General features: G+C 40.3%; 1 protein-coding gene across 1 annotated transcript; it reads left to right on the forward strand.

Moving 5' to 3' along the window:
• Nucleotides 1-3,390: 3,390 nt before the first annotated feature.
• On the forward strand, nucleotides 3,391-19,411 carry LOC119811871 (zinc finger protein OZF-like). Its single transcript, XM_038326017.1, has 3 exons — nucleotides 3,391-3,498; nucleotides 17,130-17,210; nucleotides 17,418-19,411. Exons 2-3 carry the CDS (start codon nucleotides 17,177-17,179, stop codon nucleotides 18,869-18,871), a joined length of 1,488 nt encoding a protein of 495 aa, XP_038181945.1. The 5' UTR covers nucleotides 3,391-3,498; nucleotides 17,130-17,176; the 3' UTR covers nucleotides 18,872-19,411.
• The last annotated feature ends 279 nt before the right edge of the window (nucleotides 19,412-19,690 follow it).

Below are 19,690 nucleotides of genomic sequence, written 5' to 3' on the forward strand. Positions count from 1 at the left end.
GGTACATTTTTGAGTATAAAAACATTGAGGTGCAGCTTTAATATTTTAAATCCTATATATATTTTTTAAACTTTGTTTTCTGAATGTGACATGAGTCATCATAAAAAAAAATCTTTTCCAGTGCAAACTGTCTTAGAGGTCTGTTGTTACCTCCTAGTTAGACCACCTTTAATCAAGATGGTGGTGAAATCACGTGGCATCCTTTTTTTTTTAACTCTAGCACAATGACAATCCAAAATCCAAGAGGGAATCATGCCTTATGGTTTCTTTAAAATTACCCATGCATACATTTTAAGTTATTAATTCCCAGTGTTACTAATTAACTTTTGACTAGTTTTATTTTAATTTTAACAGATTTTGACCATATTTAACAAAATAAACTTATAAATCTGAAACTACAGAATGTTCCCATTTTTGTTCTTTAAAAAAATGCTACAGAGTCCCAGAGCAGTGGCCCGAGTGGTGGTGGCAGGCCATGTGGCGGCAGGCAGCAGGCTCTGAGCAGCCAGTCCCAGGCAGAGATGGCTGCCGGTCCCCAAGCAGTGGCTGGTCTCAGGCAGGGAGAGACATGGCAGGCGCGGGCAGAAGACAGAGACATGGGTAGACATGACTTACAGAATGAGGTTGAATATTTATTCAGGGGAGTTATGAAGAGGAAAGGGGGGAGAGAGAGACAGAGACAGACACACACACACACACACACACACACACACACAGAGGGGGGGGGGGAAGCAGAGAAGTGGGGAGAGAGGCAGAGGCAAAGCTACCTCTCCGAGAGGAAGATGGAAAAGAGAGCGAGCTCAGGCCGGAAGCTGAAGATCAGCCTGCCTCAGCAGATCGGGGAGGGAGTGGACGTGGCTTGTCTCTTAAAGGGACAGGGACCAAAACCATAACATAAACAAAGTCCATTTTTTTTTTACTCTTCTGCTTTGTTTTCTTCTCCTCGTCATTGTGTCAGTGACAGGAGACAGTGACAGTGACAGGAGAAACTTTTAAATAAACACGGGTCTAGTGAAGGAAGAGTCATAATCCAACTCTAGAGCCAGCTGTTCAATAAAGAACAGCACAAAACAGTTTTTAACATTGTCTACATCAAAAAGTCATCTGAATTTCTGCTAACCCAAATCCAGTAACCAGAGCTCAGATAGGTGGTAGAGACAGCAAAAAAAAAAAAAAAAAAAAAAAAAAAAAAAAAAAAAAAAAAAAAAAAAAAAAAAAAAAAAAAATATCCAAACCATTTCTGTGTCAGCTCCATGCTGCCAGCTTTGCTATATTATCACAAGACTGCATAACCCAGCCATCCCACCCACACAAGCATGTTGTCCCACCGTCCCTTGCATGTATCACATGTCTGGTCCTGCCTAACCATGTTCCTCCCCCCAACTACAAGCCAAGGTTGCGTCTTTTCAATGAAAAGTTTAAGACCAATAAAGGTTGTTTGTCTTTCCCTCTTAGGAAAATATACTATGGGGACCTCTGAGTGCCAGCCTCACTGTCCCCTCAGGGTCCAGAAGGAGAACAACAACAACAAGAGCAGGACTTGGATCAGAGGACAAAAAGAATTCTCCACTATGTACTTTTTGCATTAGTTTCTTTATTTCAGCCTCCTACTAAGTTTTACACACACACACACACACACACACACACACACACACACACACACACACCCCAAAGGCAATTCTCTGACCTTGAATCTTTTTAAGGGAAAAAGCAGGTAAGAGTTGACCGGAGTACTGTCAGCATCTTTATGGCTCTGGGGAAGTGTGGCCGGAGGCGTCCCCTAGGAGGCTTCTAAATTCCTTCCCCTTTTCTACATTCTTTGATTAGAAACTCCTAGTTTTAACAACCACACTTAAGAATGTAGTTTAACAAATTCCTTTTCTTCCCCTTTTTAGAATTTTAAATTTAAGGATACCAAATTATACAGTTCAAAATTATCAATTTTGCTTTGTTAGTTTATTTGCTGTGAAAATTAAGCATTTGTTTTAGCATTAGATCAGGAGAAGGGAACATCATCCACATGAGTGACTGATACCTCTGGAAATTTGAACAGCATTGCTTTAGTACTTTTAGCCCTGGCTGTTCTTGTTTTGTGCCAAAAGTTGGGCTTGTTTTCCTTTTTTCTCCCCAAAAGGGACCATTGATATTGAGTTATTCCTACTACTAGGGAAAAATAGAAACCCTTTCCTCTCAATGAGGGAAAAACAATAAAAAACATTTAAACAAAAGTCAACAAACATACAAGAAGCAAATTCTAAGGTCTGGGCTATCTGGGCTAGCTCATGCTGCAGCGGTGGTTGCCTTCTGGCTCTGTTGGGCCCTGGGCAGGAAGCGGTGACAGGTAGCTCCCAGCCTGAGAGCTCTGGGTTCCAGTCAGATGCTGTGTGAGGACAAGTCCCAAGTGCGCAGGGCTGGCCTGGAACCCTAAAGGACCTGGAGTTCACGCTGCCTGCCCTGCCAAGGTGTGTGCAGCAGAAACCCCCCCCCCTCTTTCTCTCTCTCTCTCTCTCTCCATTTTAAAAAAGCTATTTGACAAGGCTTTTATTGCCAGAGTCCAGTTTCAGTTCAGCCAGGTTCAAAGGGGTGTGGGAAACTAGATTATGTGCTCCAGAAATGACACAGTGTGCCAGACTGAACATGCCAGTCAAGTGTTAGTAAGTCCCATAAGGAGGACAGAGGATAAAATTCCTCCACAGAGAAGCGGAGCACAGCGGTCTACGCAGCTGGACAAGCATTCCTCACGGAACTACTATTGCTCCTGGCTCTAGCTTCAGCACTACCATGGATTCCAGGCAAGTATGTCAAAAGCAGACTGTGAACTTGGGGCCAAATGCCAGGGTGCCATAGTCCCATGTCGACTCCAGAACCAAGACTGACAGTAATGGTCGCAAATCTGTAGTGGCAGAGGTTGCAATGCTTTGCCATTTTTTCGTTTGTTTGTTTGTTTGTTTGTTTGTTTGTAATAGGGTCTCACATCAAAGGCAGCCTTTTCTAAACTCACAGTGTCCTGTTACAGTGTCCTCAGTACAAAGTACAGTTTTGCCACAAAGGAGCTCAATAATGACCCATGGTAGAACAGACCCAGTCTTCATTCTGGATGCTGTAAGCACTACCTGAGCAGGCCTGAGGTAATATGCATACCATAGAGACAGATCTTGCTGCATCCTACTAAGGGACTGACTTAACAGTCCCTGTATTCACGATTCTTACTCATTTTACTGCAAACTTCTTTTCTTTCTGTCCTGTCTTGGTTTCTCTTTTCTTTTCCAACTTCCTTGTTTCTGACCTGCCCCTGTCACTCAGGTGTCACGAGCCAATCGTCGCCTCCAGCCATAACGTCATCCAGAATAGGGCGGGTACTTCCGGCCCACGGTGTTTCAGACTGACGGACTCCAGCCTCTCTGGGACGGAAGGAGACTCTCGTGATCCGTGTGCTGTGCTGTGCTGTGCTGTGCTGTGACCTGCTGCCGGGAGCTGTGAGGAGAGTCCAGCGCCATGGTCAGTGAGAGGCTGTCTTCCCCCTGTGGAGAGGAGCTGCAGGAGCCAGTGTGGGGGAACAGGCAGCGCAGCTCGGTGCCCGGTATCATTTCCTTTGGTCCCCTGAGGTCCCTGAGATTCCCAGGCAGAAACAGGACCACTGAATGACTTCGCTCTGTAGAATGAGCCTGCGCAGACATGGGGAGCAGAGCCTTTGAGTGAAAACATCCTTGTCACGCTGCAAGGTTTTTTTGTTTGTTTTTTTAAATCCCAAGGAAAAGACAATTTTATAACTCACAGAGCTCTCTGGCCACTCTAGTGTCTCCTAGAGGTACTGCACTTGGCCCTGACCATTCAGGTGTAGGATCCCGCTGCAGTTAATTCTGTGCAGGACGTAATGTCTGTGTCATTAATGCATTTGCACGTAGATACCATGGTGGTTCGGCCACATGTGTCAGTAAGTCCGGACATCCTGGGTTTCCTGGCATCATGTGCCAAAATTGACTCTATATTAGTTAAGTTTTTTTTCTGTTTGCTCTCATGTTCTTTTGATGTCCTTATTCAGTGTTCTCTCTCTCTCTCTCTCTCTCTCTCTCTCTCTCTCTCTCTCTCTCTCTCTCTCTCTCTCTCTCTCTCTCTCTCTCTCTCTGAAACAGAGTTTCTCTGTGTAGTCCAGCCTGTCCTAGAACTCACTCTGTAGATCAGGCTGACCTCAAACTCACAGGTTCGCCTGCCTCTGCTTCCCAAGTGCTGGGTTTAAAGGTGTGTGCCACCACCTCCAAGTTCGGTCCATTCTTTATTACAGTTGCATTCAAAGTTAGAAGACAGAAGGTGTCACTGTGTGAAGTCTTTATTCAGTCATGTGTCAATTGTGTTTTCATTCGTGATGACCTTTTCTCATGGGATTTCTGTTGTTGGTAACATAAGTTGTTAGATATTTTATTGTCCTTTTGCTGTGTCTCTAGCACAAATTCTGTATTGTTATAATCTAATATTGGCATACTAGCCAAGATGAGGGCAACCACATGGTTGCTTTCTACTGTATGTTAGTTAGTCCAGCTCCCTCCTATGATGAGCCCATCCTGCGTTAGGCACAATTCTCAGTGTGTTCCCTACCTCTCCAAGGTTAAATGTGCTATTAATTAACAGCAATTCCTTTAAAAGAGCACTTTAATCAGGTTTGCACAAATATGGGAGAGGATGGGCAGGTAGGCCCCACACAGCTGAGGAAGCGTGACCCCAGCCAGAGACAGATGAGTCCACCCACATGTTTCAGCACACGGATTGTTACTGTGGAAGTCAGTGTTGTCCCCCAGGTCTCTCACCTTCTCTGCAGTCCCCAAACACAAGATGTTGCATGGTGCCATCCCAATTGAGTATGGTCTGGGCTGTGATCAGGAAAATCTGTGACTCCCTATGTTTTCTGGAATTGAAGACGCTTGGGTTTAATTTGTTAAAACAGTTAGGACAGCAGGGCTGTTCCATGCTTTTTGTCTTAGCACTGGAGAGACAGAGGCATGCAGATCTCTGAGTTTGAGGCTGGATTGGTCTATAGAGCTTGTTCCAGGGTAGCCATGGATCACGGTATACAGTAGTTATTTGTCTCAAACCCCGTCCCAAAACAGCTAATTTTTTAATCCTTTGCGCCTTGGGTGGCACATCTACCCGGTTAGAACCGCAGCTTCCAGAGGGCATCATCTGCAGTAGTCACACCTATGCCCAACGAGAGACTGACTCCCTCCATTCCTTCCAACAGACCTGCCCTGAGGTTTCCCGGATTCTCTGAGGGAACTGGATTGGGGGGGGGGGGGGAATAATGCCGTGCACTCAGAGAAAAGATAACAGGCTCACACAAGGGATAATGCCTTGTACTCAGAGAAAAGATACAGGCTTGTTTAATCTCTTCTTAGATAGGATAGGGAAGGTTATGTTAAGGACGTCTGTAACCCAGCTAGGAGAGTTGGCTCTCCTCATTTGAAGGAAATAAAAATTTTCCTTCTGTCTCTTTCTCTCTGTGTAACTCTCTTTCTGTGTTTTCCTCTCTCGTTGGCCTAATTTTCCATTCTTTTCCTTTAGAACTCTTTCTTCTTAGGTTGAATTTCTGTAATGGTGTATATTTGTTGAACACCCCCAGGCTCCTGTCTTTGAATGCTTGGTCACCAATTAGTGAATTTGTGTAAAATTAGGAGCTATGCCCTTGTGGGGTTAGATGTGTCTTGTTTGTATAGGTGTGTCAGTGTGGTGGGCTTTGAGGATTCATCATCCCTGGGCGAGGCAAGTGTTTCCTTTTGCCTGGCTGTCTGTGTATCAGGATGTAACACTCAGCCACGTGTGTCACACTGTGATGCTTCCTTTCACGATGAGAATGAATTAACCTTCTATCACTGTGTTCACTCCTTCAGTTAAAAGAGTTGGTTTGGTTATAGTGCTTCACCGCATTAGAAGAGTCATATTTTGACACATTATTTCTCTGTGTTTTGTACATGTCCTGGCAAATCAAGTAAAGCTAAATGAAAGAGTAAAGGATGAATCTTGTGGGTGTCATAGTTTTAGAAATGATTTTTTTAAGATTATTTCTTTATGTATATTAGTGCTCTATCTGCGTTTATGCCTTTATTTCCGTTGAAGCATCAGATATCATTAAAGATGATTGGGAGCAGCCATGTGGTTGCTGGGAATGGAACTCAAGGCCTCTGGAAGAGCAGCCAGTTGAACTGATTTTTTGAGAAAACATTCAGTCTGTGGCATGGCTACTTCTAGAAAGTCTTTCACTTCTCTATTTGTACCTTGACTCATTATTCACTTTATTAGAGAGGTGTTCAGGTTCCATGAGTTTGAAAGCATTCTGATGCTTACGATGCTATTGATAGCCCACTTTTATATGTGGGGGTGTGGTAGGATGCATGGGGCTCTTTCAGTTTTCTTATATCTCTTGAGACTTGCTTTGTGTCTGAGTAAATGTTCAGTTTTGGAGAAAGTTCTGTGATGTGCTTGTTCTGGGATATTCACCAGAGAAGACTGTTGGGATGTGTGTTTAAGCCAATAGAGAGTCCATATTATCTGGGCTGAACGATACAGGTTGTTCTTGATTCCAATATATCCCTAAGACTTTTTCAGGATATGCTTTTAAGCCAGAAAACGTGTTCTGGGTTGACATACTTCAGTTATCAAGAAAAGATAGCCAAAGTGGAACTACAGACTAAAAAGCAAGGTTAGTGCATCCTCAAGACTTCCAGCAAGTATGGCCTTTGATGGATTAGACCTTTGTTTTTATTTTTAGCAGGTGATGCTGTATGCATGATGTTTTACAGCCTGAATGGCACTTCCGTCACAGACTCAGTTATCCTAAGTTCTGGGTTTACTGAGGTCTGGGATCTGCTGAATTCCTCACTGGAGTTGGCTAACGAGTCATCATTGTCTCGTCCTCTTTTAGTTAAAGATGCAGGGCCCCACTATTAACCCAATGCGTATGAGAATTAAAGGCCCTGTCAGTGCTGATAACAAGTATAGTTAGCCTATGGGACAAGGAGAAGGGAGACCGGTATGTATCAACCATTTCCCTAACAATGGCAACATTTTTTTAAATTTCTCCTGATCAGTTATCATAGGTACAACAGGATTTGTTTTCCCAAACCGTACATAGTTTCCTTTCTGTCATGATAAGTCAGTCTAATCTTTTCAATTTTGTAGGATGATTTTTATAATGGAACTTAACTGTTGATTTAATTCAGAAATGGAAACTTTTGCCACCACCAGGTCCTGATCAACCTTTCTTTAGAAAGCATCAGAAGAGGCACATTCAGTCAAACCATTGCTACATGCTCAACAGTCAGCCCTAGGCTCTTGGTAATACCATTATCCTGATGTCCTAGCCATGAAGAGCATTGCTTTGCCCTGCCCCCACTCTCAACTAGTTCTGTCAGCCAATTGGCTGACAGTCTGGTTAATTCCTATCCTTATGAAGTATATGATTTGGGCCTGGTATCTAACACAACCAGCAATCCTGGCCTATGTCTGGGTGGAAATGACTAAGACTATCTGCATATTCTCTTCCTGTGGCATAGAGACTGATTCTGCAGGGATTTCCTGTTTTCTCTAGGCCAGAATCTTTTTAATGAAGTTTTCCAGGAAACCTCAGTTTCACAAACCTAGTCTTTGGAATGGAAACTCCCTTATTCTGAGGACCAGAGCCCCAGCCACAATGTATACATAGAATTGCAACTCTGCTTTTTTATCTCAACAGATAAGCCCTCATATCTTTCCTCTCTTTAATACAATCCGACATTTAAACTGGGCATCAGTAAGCAGAGGTACAGATGTCCCGTGGTTACATTAGGTAATACCTTTCCTGTACCTGTCTCTCTTAGTTCCCAAGTCCAGCTCTAAGCACAGTAGGGTTTTATCAGATTCGGGAGGGGGCAGACAAAGAAGTGGAAGGGACTTAGGGATCAAGGAAAGATAATTTTAAGGGGTCCATAGTGCATAGAAAATGCATTTGGCAGCAAATATGACATCTGCTTTTTTGACCCTGGTATGGTGGATCTATGGGCTAATGCTAGCTCTCTTCTCTGCCATAGGAGTGGAGAGAGTCACCTTTTAGGGTCCTTTTCAAGTTAGTTCGAGTGTCACTTTGGTTTCTTGCTTGTCCCAGACAGTATCACTAGACTGGCCCAGGAGAAGGTGTAGGTGGACTCAGAGGTCAGCTGGGTCTCTAGGATAGTCCAATTAATAGCATAGTGGAGGGCTGGGGGGCCTGTAGTGACCTGGAAAAGTAATGGTTAAACTCTTCTGCCAGCTGTTGTTCTCTGAGCCTTGGAAGCAATGGGGGATTTTTCTCAAATATAATCCTTTGTTACATCAGGCACAGCTGGCAAAAGAAAAGCAAAAGGAAGGAGGCTGATCACCTACCCTTTATTTGGTAGACTCTAATGAGAGTTTTGTTAATGTTTTATTCATGTATGTATGTATGTATGTATGTATGTATGTATGTATTCTTGTCATGTTTATTGTTTTTAACCTGGCCAGAACTCTGAGGTTTGTATGCACAGTTAAGTTTTTGACCCATGGCTAAACTTTATCTGTTAATTGCAGGAGTCCCCAGTCATCCTGATATAATCTGTTTCCCCAGGAAACCTTTGAAGGAAGAGCTGAAACTCTGCATTTAGTGTCTTTAACTCCTGGGGCACCTGGTCCAGGTTTGTTGCCCACTGTAACTGCCCGTTGGGTCAGTCCATTAAAAGAAAAGATGGGTTGTCTCACCACTGCCAATGAAGCTGAAGAATGCACCTTGTAGGTCCAAGATAGTGTAGACCTGTTTCTCTGGAAGAACCAGACCCATGAGAATTAGAGGTCCCAGGTTTTTTCACAGGCAGGAGAGGCACATTCTAGGATGATTGGCAGAGCAACAGGATTCTTGGCAGTTCGAGCCATGCAATTCAATTTCTCCTCTGTTTCTAGGGTTATTGAGTGTTGTCTTTCTTGTCATGAGCAGAAAGGACTAAGCCTATGAAGCGAAAGCCAATAAAAATTAAATGTTTTCTTTTTTTAAAATATTTATTTATTTTTATTATGTATACAATATTCTGTCTGCGTGTATGCCTGCAGGCCAGAAGAGGGCACCAGACCTCATCACAGATGGTTGTGAGCCACCACGTGGTTGCTGGGAATTGAACTCAGGACCTTTGGAAGAGCAGACAATGCTCTTAACCACTGAGCCATCTCTCCAGCCCCATGTTTTCTTTTTTAAAGACTTTCTATGGTCATGGTACCTCTCCATAGCATGAAAATCCTAACAGAGACACCTAGGGACCTCTGGTATCTCAGATTGCCCACCTGGTATTTGTCCCCTGGCCATTGCACCTCTCTTTCCTCCAAAGGGCTCTGAGACCCTGTTGTTCTGAGGTCTCTTCTAAAATCTCTAGAAATGTAGGTATTCACCAGAGAATATTTCTGAGGTATGGATTTACAATGTAGCCAGCCCTATGCCTCTTTCAGGATGAGCTTTTAAGTATAAAAACCATGTTTTGGGTTGACATACTTCAGTTAACAGGAACGGTTAGCCAGAAGCAGAACTGCAGAAGGTAAAAAGTAAAATTAGTTCATTTAGAGTATTTCTCTTAACTATGGATTTTGATGTATTAGTCCTTTGTTTTTAGTTTTGGCATGTGGTACTGTTTATATGCTGAGTTTTACATCCTGAATGGCCCTTCTATTATGGAATCAGTGCTAAGGTTTGGGATCTCTTACAATGCTGAGATGAATGTGTATTCTTTTGTGTTTTTGTGAAATGCCCTGTAAACATCACTTAGGTACATTTTGGTTTTTTAACATGTGGTGACTTTAGCATTTCTCTGCTTAGATTTTGTGGGGCTGGCCTGTCCATGTGTGAGAGTGGGGTATTGACATCTTCCACTATCGGTGTCTACATGTGATTTAACCTGTAGGGTTGTTTCTTTTACAAATTATGGTACCCATGTGTTTAGAAAATAGATGTTAGAAATTGAAACATTATCATGGCAGATAATTTCTTTTATAAATATGTACTGTTCTTCCTCATCTCTTTTGGTTATATTTTGTTTGAAGAGCTTCACATTCATTTTATATACTTATGGACATATTGAATGAGCAACAAAGCCACATTAGTTATTTTTTCCCTGTGGGCTTGCAATCAAAACTAAGTGTTTCACACACAATAGACTGTCTGCTGCTACATCAGCTTTTATACAGAATTTTCTTCAGCTGGTCATGGTGACTCAACACCTGCCATCCAAGAAACTGAAAGGTGGAAGCAGGAGACCTCTAGCTTGAGGTCTGCAGCACAGAATGAGACCTTGTTCCAAATACAGGAAACACTATTTCCTCATATAGGACCAAGATCTCACCAAGACATATGCTATACCAATTCTACAGTGCATCTTTCAGAATTAAAATGTAAAGTTGTCCTATACTAATAGGAGACCAAGTAGTGATTCCTGAGTCACAGTTAGACCTTTCATTGGCAAGAGTTAAAAGATTGTGAAACTAATCTGTCACTTTTATATTACTTTTGCTTTTCTTCAAGAAGTTGGCATATATCTCTGTTATCATATTTTGATTTAATCATGACATTTCTTTAGCTTAGCATGAGGACACAGACCTGTCATCCTAGTTATTTGAAAGTGGGTGCAGGAAGTTCAATACTAACCTGATCCAAATAGTGATGAATAACTCAAGCTATGAATAGGTATTAATAAATATATAATTAGTAGAATGCAGCTGAAGTGCTTTTATGTGGCATTCTTTCTCCATTTCTCCCAGAGCTCCTTTTAATCAATTGGCACCTTTATGTGTTACATGAGAGAGACTTTGTATAGGGTCTCATGGGACTAAGGCTTGCCTTAAGTTTCGGATTCTCTTACTTCCACTTTCCAGTTTAGTAAGGTCACAGGTGTCAGGTCTCCATGCCTATCTGACAAAGGTCTTTCACTAAAGGGTTAATTTTACTGAGCTCTCAGTTCTACAGGCTGAAGTGTTTAGCCTAATACTCAATGCCTCATTTTGGAGCGAGAATATTATATAGTGATCTGGTGGGTGTAACTCCACAAACCAGCACAGTTTATTTGGTCCTATGGACTCTTGCTTATGGAGAGTAAATTCCTGATTCCTTTGGGTCCAGCCTTTCCTGGAACATTCTGAAAGTCTACTTCCTCCAGGATAAACATGTACCTGTCTTCTGCTGTTAATAACATTCAGAAACTGAAGCTTCATTGTAGCTATTCTTAGTTTACAGAGATTGTAAACTTGGCTATAAATGTGCATATGGAGTCTGCTGAAGACAAGTGTTTAGTTCACAAACTGAGGTTGCCAATTCTTTTGACTAGAAGTAAAATCAATACCCATTCCACATTTGTGGGCTTTCATAACACGTTTGTGACATGTATCCAAAATGCTTTGCTCTTCTTTATCCTGGGATATATAGTCTTGTGTGATTCTCTTTGTGTTTTTATTTCTTGTGGCAAGATCTCTTAGTCCAGGTTGACCTCAAATTTCCTGTGTACCCAAGAAGGACCTTGACCTGATCCCTCCAGCTCACCCTCTCAAGTGCTGAGATGACAGGCATCCCTATCCCTCTTAGCTGGGGTTTCTATTGCTGTGAAGAGAAACCATGACCATGGTAACTCTTGTAAAGAAAAACATTTACTTGTGGTGACTTACTTGATGCACAAGTTCTAATGGGTCTTAATAATAAAAATCCAGAGCCAGATATGGGTCCAAGTGTTGAGAGATCATAGAGAAAAAGGAGCAAGCCACAGTTAACTCTTCCCTTGCCAGCTCCTCAGCCAAAAAAATGGCCAACTTCCTGTCTCCTCCAGTCTTGTATTGCTCTCTTCACCCAGCCATATCACTTCCTGTCTATCTATACAGACACCCATGCCTCTGTGATGAAATATTGGCTAGCTCTACCCTCTGACCAGGGAAACTTTATTTGTAGAGTACAAACAAGATATCGCGTTTCCCATTTTTTTGTGTAAGATGAGAAAAGGTTATTATAATAAAAACTGTATACAATAAGTACAATAACTATATATAATACAGACAAGAAATATATCAACAATGTCTACTTCATTAGCAGTTAACAAATTCAGAGAAAACACTGTATATTTACCCTCTTTTGATGAGTCCTAAAGGTTGTACATACTTTCTAATTTGCATTACCAAAACTATCTTTTAATGTTCTCAACCTTATACACTTTACAACTCCTTAGTGAATTTTTTTCTGAATCTGGTAACAAGGAGAACTATAGCTATAAAATCTTCAACTCTATCAGAGACCTAAGATGAATATAATATTACCTGAATAAGCTGGAAGTGCAAGCAAGCCACTTCCAAAGAATATGAGAAATGACAGAAACAGCTGGTAGCCTAGTCATCTATGGTTCCTCTGCAATGTTGGGGCATCCTTCTTTGCCCTACAGGCCTAGCACATATGACAGACTTTCCTATGAGGCAGGATATTCTGAAGGGCTGTCCTACCTTGTCTTGGGAAAGTTCAGCAGTTCTGTATTTTGTATTCTGCTTGTCCAATTTGTATAGCAAACTGTCAACATTTGAGGCAGGAAAACTTTCGATCGAAGTGGCTACCTTTTGCCACAAAGTAAACTTCATGTGGAGATTCTTCAATGTCCATCATTTTCTCTGAAGTAGACTGGTGCTGCCAGGAGGAGACATGCCTCATTGACATAGAAAAAGAAAAGAACCTATATTTTAAAAACATCTTAAGTGTCATATCCTATAGATCTCAGAACTGTTTGAAGATGACCTGTCTATCTAAAATATATCTTATTTGACCTTGAAAATATACCTACAAGTTTGGTTGTAATAGGTAGCTGGTAACTAAGCTGCATTTCCTTATCATCCTAAATAGTTGGTAATAATGACTTCAAGGGCAAACAAATTGCATCACATTATTAAATGAGTTGAATAGATACAATAACTTAAGCAAGATTAGAAATGTGTGTACAGTATGTACTAAAAATAGTCTTTAATTTGTATCAATATACAAAGATCTATTTCAATGTAAAATATTTAAAACAAGTAGTTGCTTTTTATTTAAAAGTATATTCAATAATCTACCTTTTATCTTATTTCTATATCTCCCCTTTGTCTTTTCAGAGTAAACTTAATAATCTACCCTTATATCCTATGTCTATATCCCCCTTTTTTCTTTTCAAAACAAGATCTCTGAATCTAATCTCCTTTGTTCACTTTTTTCTGATTATTGCCAATAGCAACGTGTAACCAACCTTCTTAAACAATAACAAATATCCATAGCCCAATGAAAGACTGAAAACCACCCACCACACCTCTTGGGAATGTTGATGTCATGTTCTTAAAGTTACTTTCTGCTGACTGAGGGCAGCAGCATGTTTAGGTAATTCTCAAAAGAAAAATTTGGATTAAACATCATGTCCTGGGAGAGGTAGCTTTATCATTTGTTGTCCAGTCTCTGTATAATGAGAAAGTGCAGGGCTTCTCTCAAGTCCTGGCTAAAGTAGTCTGTATGGCTGGATCATCTTAGCTAGTCACCTCAAAATTTTCCTGAGCAGTTTGTAGTCCAAAGCCAATCCTTAGTTGATGTATTTCAGCATAGTGTAGTGTTGTCATAGTCCTGGTAGAATTGTCATTGTGGAGATGAATCCTTTTGTAGACTTCAACGGTCACTGGTAGACATGCTCTTGGTTCACTATAGAAAACTTGAATATTTTAAATGTCATATATAGCAGATCTCAAAAAGGTTAAAGGACTATACTTAGTTATTCTTCTCTCTGCTCAACTATATCACTTCCTGTCTGTCTGTACATACCTCCAGACCTCTATGGTTAACTAGTGGCTCTGATCTTAAGTCAAGGTTTATTTGTAGAATACAAGTAAGACATCACCCCACTGACTTACAGTTCAGAGGTTCAGTCCTTTATCATTATGGTAGGACAAGGAGGTATGCAGGCAGGCATTGTGTTGGAGAAGTACCTGAAAGTTGTATATCTTGAAGGGATCAGGAAGTGATCTGATACACTGGGTGGTATCTTTATGATATATTCAACCACAAAACCTTCCTCCATAGTGACTCACTTTCTCCAACAAAGTCACCCCTCCAAATAGTGCCACTACATTTGGGGAGCATTTTCTTTCAAGCTACCACAATACCTTGTCCCCTTTATGTAATACGAATTGGACCAAAGGATTCATGTGTGCTAGGCAAGTATGCTACCAATTGAGCTACATCTTCAGATTCTATCATCTTTTTCATTTTAGTAGCAATTTATCGTTTTGCCATATTTGCATGATTTTCCTGCTTATATGCATGTGTATAATGTATATGCCTGGTTCCATGGAGATCAAAAAAGAATCAGATTCTGTAGAACTGTAATTACAGGTGGTGAGGAGCAGCCACATGCATACTGGAAATTAAACCCAGGTCCATTGGAGGAGCATCAAGTGCTGCTAACCACTGAACCCCTCATTTGGTCTCAGGTGTTCTGATTCTAATCACCTACAACATCTCTAGTTCTCCAAATATTCATGTTGTAACTCAGCAGTCAGATTATTTGTGAATTAATATTTCATGGTTTGTATGTGGATGTTTTGCCTGCATGTATGTCCATGTACCATGTGCATGTCTGCAATCGAAAAATCCTGAAAGAAGGCATTGAATCCTCTGTCCCTGGAGTTTCTGATCCTTGAGTGTCCATCAGGTGTCAAGCAATCAGCCTGGATCCTCAGAAACAGCTCTTTAACCACTGAATCACTTAGTGCCAGTGATCTACATATTAGGTCAAGTTCCTATATGCGGTATTTATTCTCAAAACTGAAGGCTGATAGTAAAGTTCTTTGGAAAACCAACTCCTCCCAGGTGCACAGTTTTTCTTAGTTTTCTGTTTTCTTTTTTGCCTGTCACTTAACGAGGAAGCCCTGCTCTAAACTCTTTATAAACGTTTCAGCCCTATAACCCACAGTGGTGGATAAAGCCTATAATCCTATGACTTGTAAATTAAGGCAGGAAGGTCAAGTTCAGTGCTATCTTGATTACACATGTTATTCAAGGTCACATAGGTTAAAGGACACCCTATATTAATGATAATAATAACCTGCACCCTTAGTATTGAGTCTAGAGCTTGTGGGTTCAAGTGTTGGTGCTGTGAAGTTATGAGATTAAGTCTGGGTTGCATTTTGAGGTAATAACATGTTAAGATATGCAAACTTTGAGACCCCTGTCATAGGAATCTGCATGTAGGAAGTGGAAGTAGCAAAAGACAGAGATGTATGAGAAGTTGCAAGGAGAAGTAGTCATCTACGCCCTTTGAAACGGAAGTCCCAGGTGTGGGACACAGAGCTGCAGGATTTGGCATTTGCCCTGTTGGGTTTCAACTTTGCCATGGTCCAATCTTTCCTTAGTTCTTAAAAAGGGAAATATGTAGTCTGTGGCATTGTTGGTGAATAGATTTAATTCATGTTTTTATATTGCAAGATGTCACGTCAAGATATTGCCTTGAGCCGGGCGGTGGTGGCGCACGCCTTTAATCCCATCACTCGGGAGGCAGAGGCAGATGGATCTCTGTGAGTTCGAGACCAGCCTGGTCTACAAGAGCTAGCTCCAGGACAGGCTCTAAAGCTGCAGAGAAACCCCTGTCTCGAAAAACCAAAAAAAAAAAAAAAAGATATTGCCTTGAGTGTCAAGAGAAACCTATAGAAGGTTGAATGAAAAATCTGGGCATTTGTCTTTGGTGTAGGCCTTCATTGGTGACTGAGGAATAGAACTATTTTTGGAGAACATAGTCCCTGGGGAAGATTTTTGTGTTTTTCACCACACTTCTTTGTGTGGTAGAAATTGAGCAGCCCCCTTCTCTTGAGACTCACTAGAGACTCCATTCCTAAATAATTTAAGGTAAAATTGAAACAATTGTTCCTTGCTAATCCATTTTTCTTTCCTATTATTTTTATATTAATATTTTAGCTGCTTTTAATTTGAGGTGTTTTTGTATGTTACACTCTTGCTGTTGTGCTAAACTATACTTAAATCACAACTTTTGAACTTTGGCAGAGGGTGTCATTTTTCATATAGTATGAATGCTATCTTGCAACTAATAGTGATCTTTTTTCACTGAATTCCAGGTGTCTAACATTGTCCCTAAGTTTGTACATGTTTTTGCATTTTTAAGTTGTTTTCAAATGTCTGAATCTTTTGACTATATATATACATGATGTGTTTCGCTGATCTTCCTGGTATTCACTGAAGTCAGATATAAGCATTGGTTTCTCTTGACCTGGAGTTAGGAATAGAGCTTCCAGTGAATGCTGGGAGCTGAGCTAAGACCTCTTATAAAACCAACAGGTGATTTTACCTGCTGATACATCTTTATATACCTCATTAATTTTTGTTGTTTTACTACTGTAGACTCACATTTACTTTGTCAGTACTTTTGAGATCTCTTTGATCTATCTGTAACTAACTTTGTAGAAATGTTTTCCTTCCTAGGAATTAATAGCATTACAGTTTAAAAGAGGTCACTCTAGGTTATGATAGAAAAGTACAGAATTATAGTGAATGTTTAAGTGTATGGAGAAATTTTGAGTGAGCCACTGAGTGTTTTCAGATGTTATGTTAGAGACAGGGTCTCTGTACCCTTGAATTTCCTGGAAATCTCTATATAGACCAGACTGATTTTGGAATCAGAGTTTCAGCTGTTGTTTCTGCTTCCTGAGATTTGGTATTAGAAGAGTGCACCACCAGGGCCAGATTGTTTATCTTTTTTTGAAGTTAATTATTCTGAAAGATTTTGCAGATGGACGCTAAATATCATCATCACTTTGTTTGCATGTTTCTCTGTGTATATTATAAGGCATTTCTCCTGTAAAGGTATATTCTCTTCAGTGGGCACATATGGAAGGCATCTTCCTGCTTATCCCTTTTCTTTAAATTGAGTTGGGGACTGCATTTGGTATTTAATGGCCCATGTCATAAAATATAACGAACATATTGAATTATGTAAATATGTCTTCATTGTAGTATACATTTAGAATGTATTCAGTGTCAACATTCATTTATTATATCACATATGGGATACTTTAGGATGCAGTGACCTATGAGGATGTGTATGTGAATTTTACTCATGTAGAGTGGGCTTTGCTGGATCCTTCCCAGAAGAATCTCTACAAAGATGTGATGCTAGAAACCTACTGGAACCTCACTGCTATAGGTAAGAATGTGAACTTTTTGTCAGTTTTTAACTTAAGAGTACAAGTCTTTCTTGGAGATTAGGTGCTGTTCTGTGATTTCAAATATGAAAGCGGAAGAATCCCATGAATAAATTAGGCATGTTTCTTAGATTCATGAAATGTGGTAATTTCAACTGTGCCTAATTTCTAGTAATATGTCACATACATTTTCTGGTACTATATTTTAGGTTATAAATGGGAAGACTGCAATATAGAAGAACATGGTCAAATTTCTAGAAGACATGGAAGGTATCTTCAAGCACACGAAACAACCAATAATAAAGAGGACCTCTTTGAATGTAATGAGTATGCTGAAGCCTTTACATCTGATTCCTCTTTTCAAGTCCCCCAGAGAAGTCATTTGGAAGGAGAATACTATGAATATAATCAAATTTATAAAACCTTTCCATGTCACAGTCTTCAGCAAGTACATAGAACTCAAACTGGAGAGAAAAGGTATGAATACCATCAGTGTGACAAAGCCTTCGAATGTCCCACTTACCTTCAAATAAATAAAAGACGTCATACTGGAGAGAAACTCTATGATTGTAATCAGTGTGGCAAAGCCTATACACTGAAGAAGACTCTTCTTGCTCATATAAGAAATCATACAGAAGAGAAAGCCTATGAATGTAATCAGTGCGGTAAAGCCTTTGTATGCAAAAGTTATCTTCGTGCTCATGAAAGAACTCATACTGGAGAGAAACCCTATGAATGTAATCAATGTGGTAAAACCTATACACTAAATAAGAATCTTCTCTGTCATAAGAGGAGTCATACAGGAGAGAAACCCTATGAATGTAATCAGTGTGGTAAAGCCTATGCACTGAAAAAGAATCTTGTCTCTCACCATAGAAGTCATACTGGAGAGAAATCCTATGAATGTAATCAATGTGGTAACGCCTTTGCAGAGAAGTATACACTTCTCAGACATGAAAGAATTCATACTGGTGAGAAGCCTTATGAATGTGATCAATGTGGTAAAGCCTTTGCAAGGAAGCTTTTTCTTCTCTGGCATGAAAGAATTCATACTGGAGAGAAACCATATGAATGTAAACAATGTGGTAATGCATTTGCAAGGAGGAGTTATCTTCTCTGTCATGAAAGAAATCATCATACTGGAGAGAAAGCCTATGAATGTAATCAATGTGGTAAAGCCTTTGTAGAGAAGCGACGTCTTCACAGGCATGAAAGAATTCATACTGGAGAAAAACCCTATGAATGTAATCAGTGTGGTAAAGCCTTTTTAGAGAAGAGAGGTCTTCAGCGTCATGAAAGAATTCATACTGGAGAGAAACCCTATGAATGCAATCAGTGTGGTAAAACCTTTGTACAGATGAGTTATCTTCACAGCCATATAAAAATTCATAGTGGAGAGAAACCCTATGGATGTAATCAGTGTGATAAAGCCTTTACAGTGAAGTCTAATCTCCGCAGGCATGAAAGAATTCATAGTGGAGAAAAGCCATTTGGATGTAATCATTGTGGTAAAGCCTTTACACAGAAGTGCATGCTTCAGAATCATGAAAGAATTCATACTGGAGAGAAACCATATCTATGTAATCAGTGTGGTACAGCCTTTACAAGGAAGCAGTATCTTCTCCGTCACGGAAGAATTCATGCTGGAGAGAAACCCTGTTAAAGTAATCAATGTGGCAAAGCCTTTGTGGAGAAGAGTAGTCTTCACATGCTTGAAAGAAGTCCCAGAGGAGAGAAACTCTGTGGATGTATTCAGTGTGGTAAACACTTTGCACAGAACTATCATCATCACATTCTAAACATTGTTCTTCTTTCTTGATGGTATGAGGAACAAAAACAACCCATAAGGGACAAAAACCATATTTTTCCATTAAGGCGTAAAAAGCAAGTTTAATTGACTAACAGAAGTGGCCAATAATGAGTAATGTGAAGTAAACCCACTCCTAACTGTTCTATTGTAAGTAACATGAAAACACATTCTGAGAACAAGTCTGTGTACTGATGAATATTTCAGCAAAAGCTAAATGTTTCAACTTCTAATTACACACTAACCAATCCAGTTAAAATTGTAGAAGGAGGGATGGCATTGGACTCTTCCTCACAGGTTTACATCAATAATATATTGCCTCACCCTCCCTGTGTCATAAATTGAAGGATCTTGATCACCTTTGTCTTCAAAAATATATCACATTGGTGAACTATTTTGATGGCATTATTTTATTTGGAGCACATGAGCAGGAGGAAGCAACCATTTTGATCTCATTGAAAAAAAAGCACATCAGAGGATGGGACAAAATCCAGCCAAACTTCAAGGAACTTCTACCTCACTGAAATTCATTGAAATTCTTAGGATATTAGGGTTGTGTGTGATTCAAAAGTATTTCTTCTAAGGTGACAGAGAAGTTATTGCACCTGGTCCTTTTACCACCAAGAAAGAAGCCAATGTTTACTGGGCCTGTTTAGATTCTTAAGATAGCACATT

Source organism: Arvicola amphibius, chromosome 4 (genome assembly GCF_903992535.2).
Source record: "Arvicola amphibius chromosome 4, mArvAmp1.2, whole genome shotgun sequence".
Taxonomy (NCBI): domain Eukaryota; kingdom Metazoa; phylum Chordata; class Mammalia; order Rodentia; family Cricetidae; genus Arvicola; species Arvicola amphibius.

What these genes read in the sequence shown, in the direction of transcription:
- LOC119811871 (XM_038326017.1), top strand. Translation starts at nt 17,177, where the DNA reads ATGCTAGAAACCTACTGGAACCTCACTGCTATAG. An exon ending in CTGGAACCTCACTGCTATAG is followed by an intron (nt 17,211 to 17,417) that starts GTAAGAATGTGA and finishes ACTATATTTTAG; the next exon opens with GTTATAAATGGGAAGACTGC.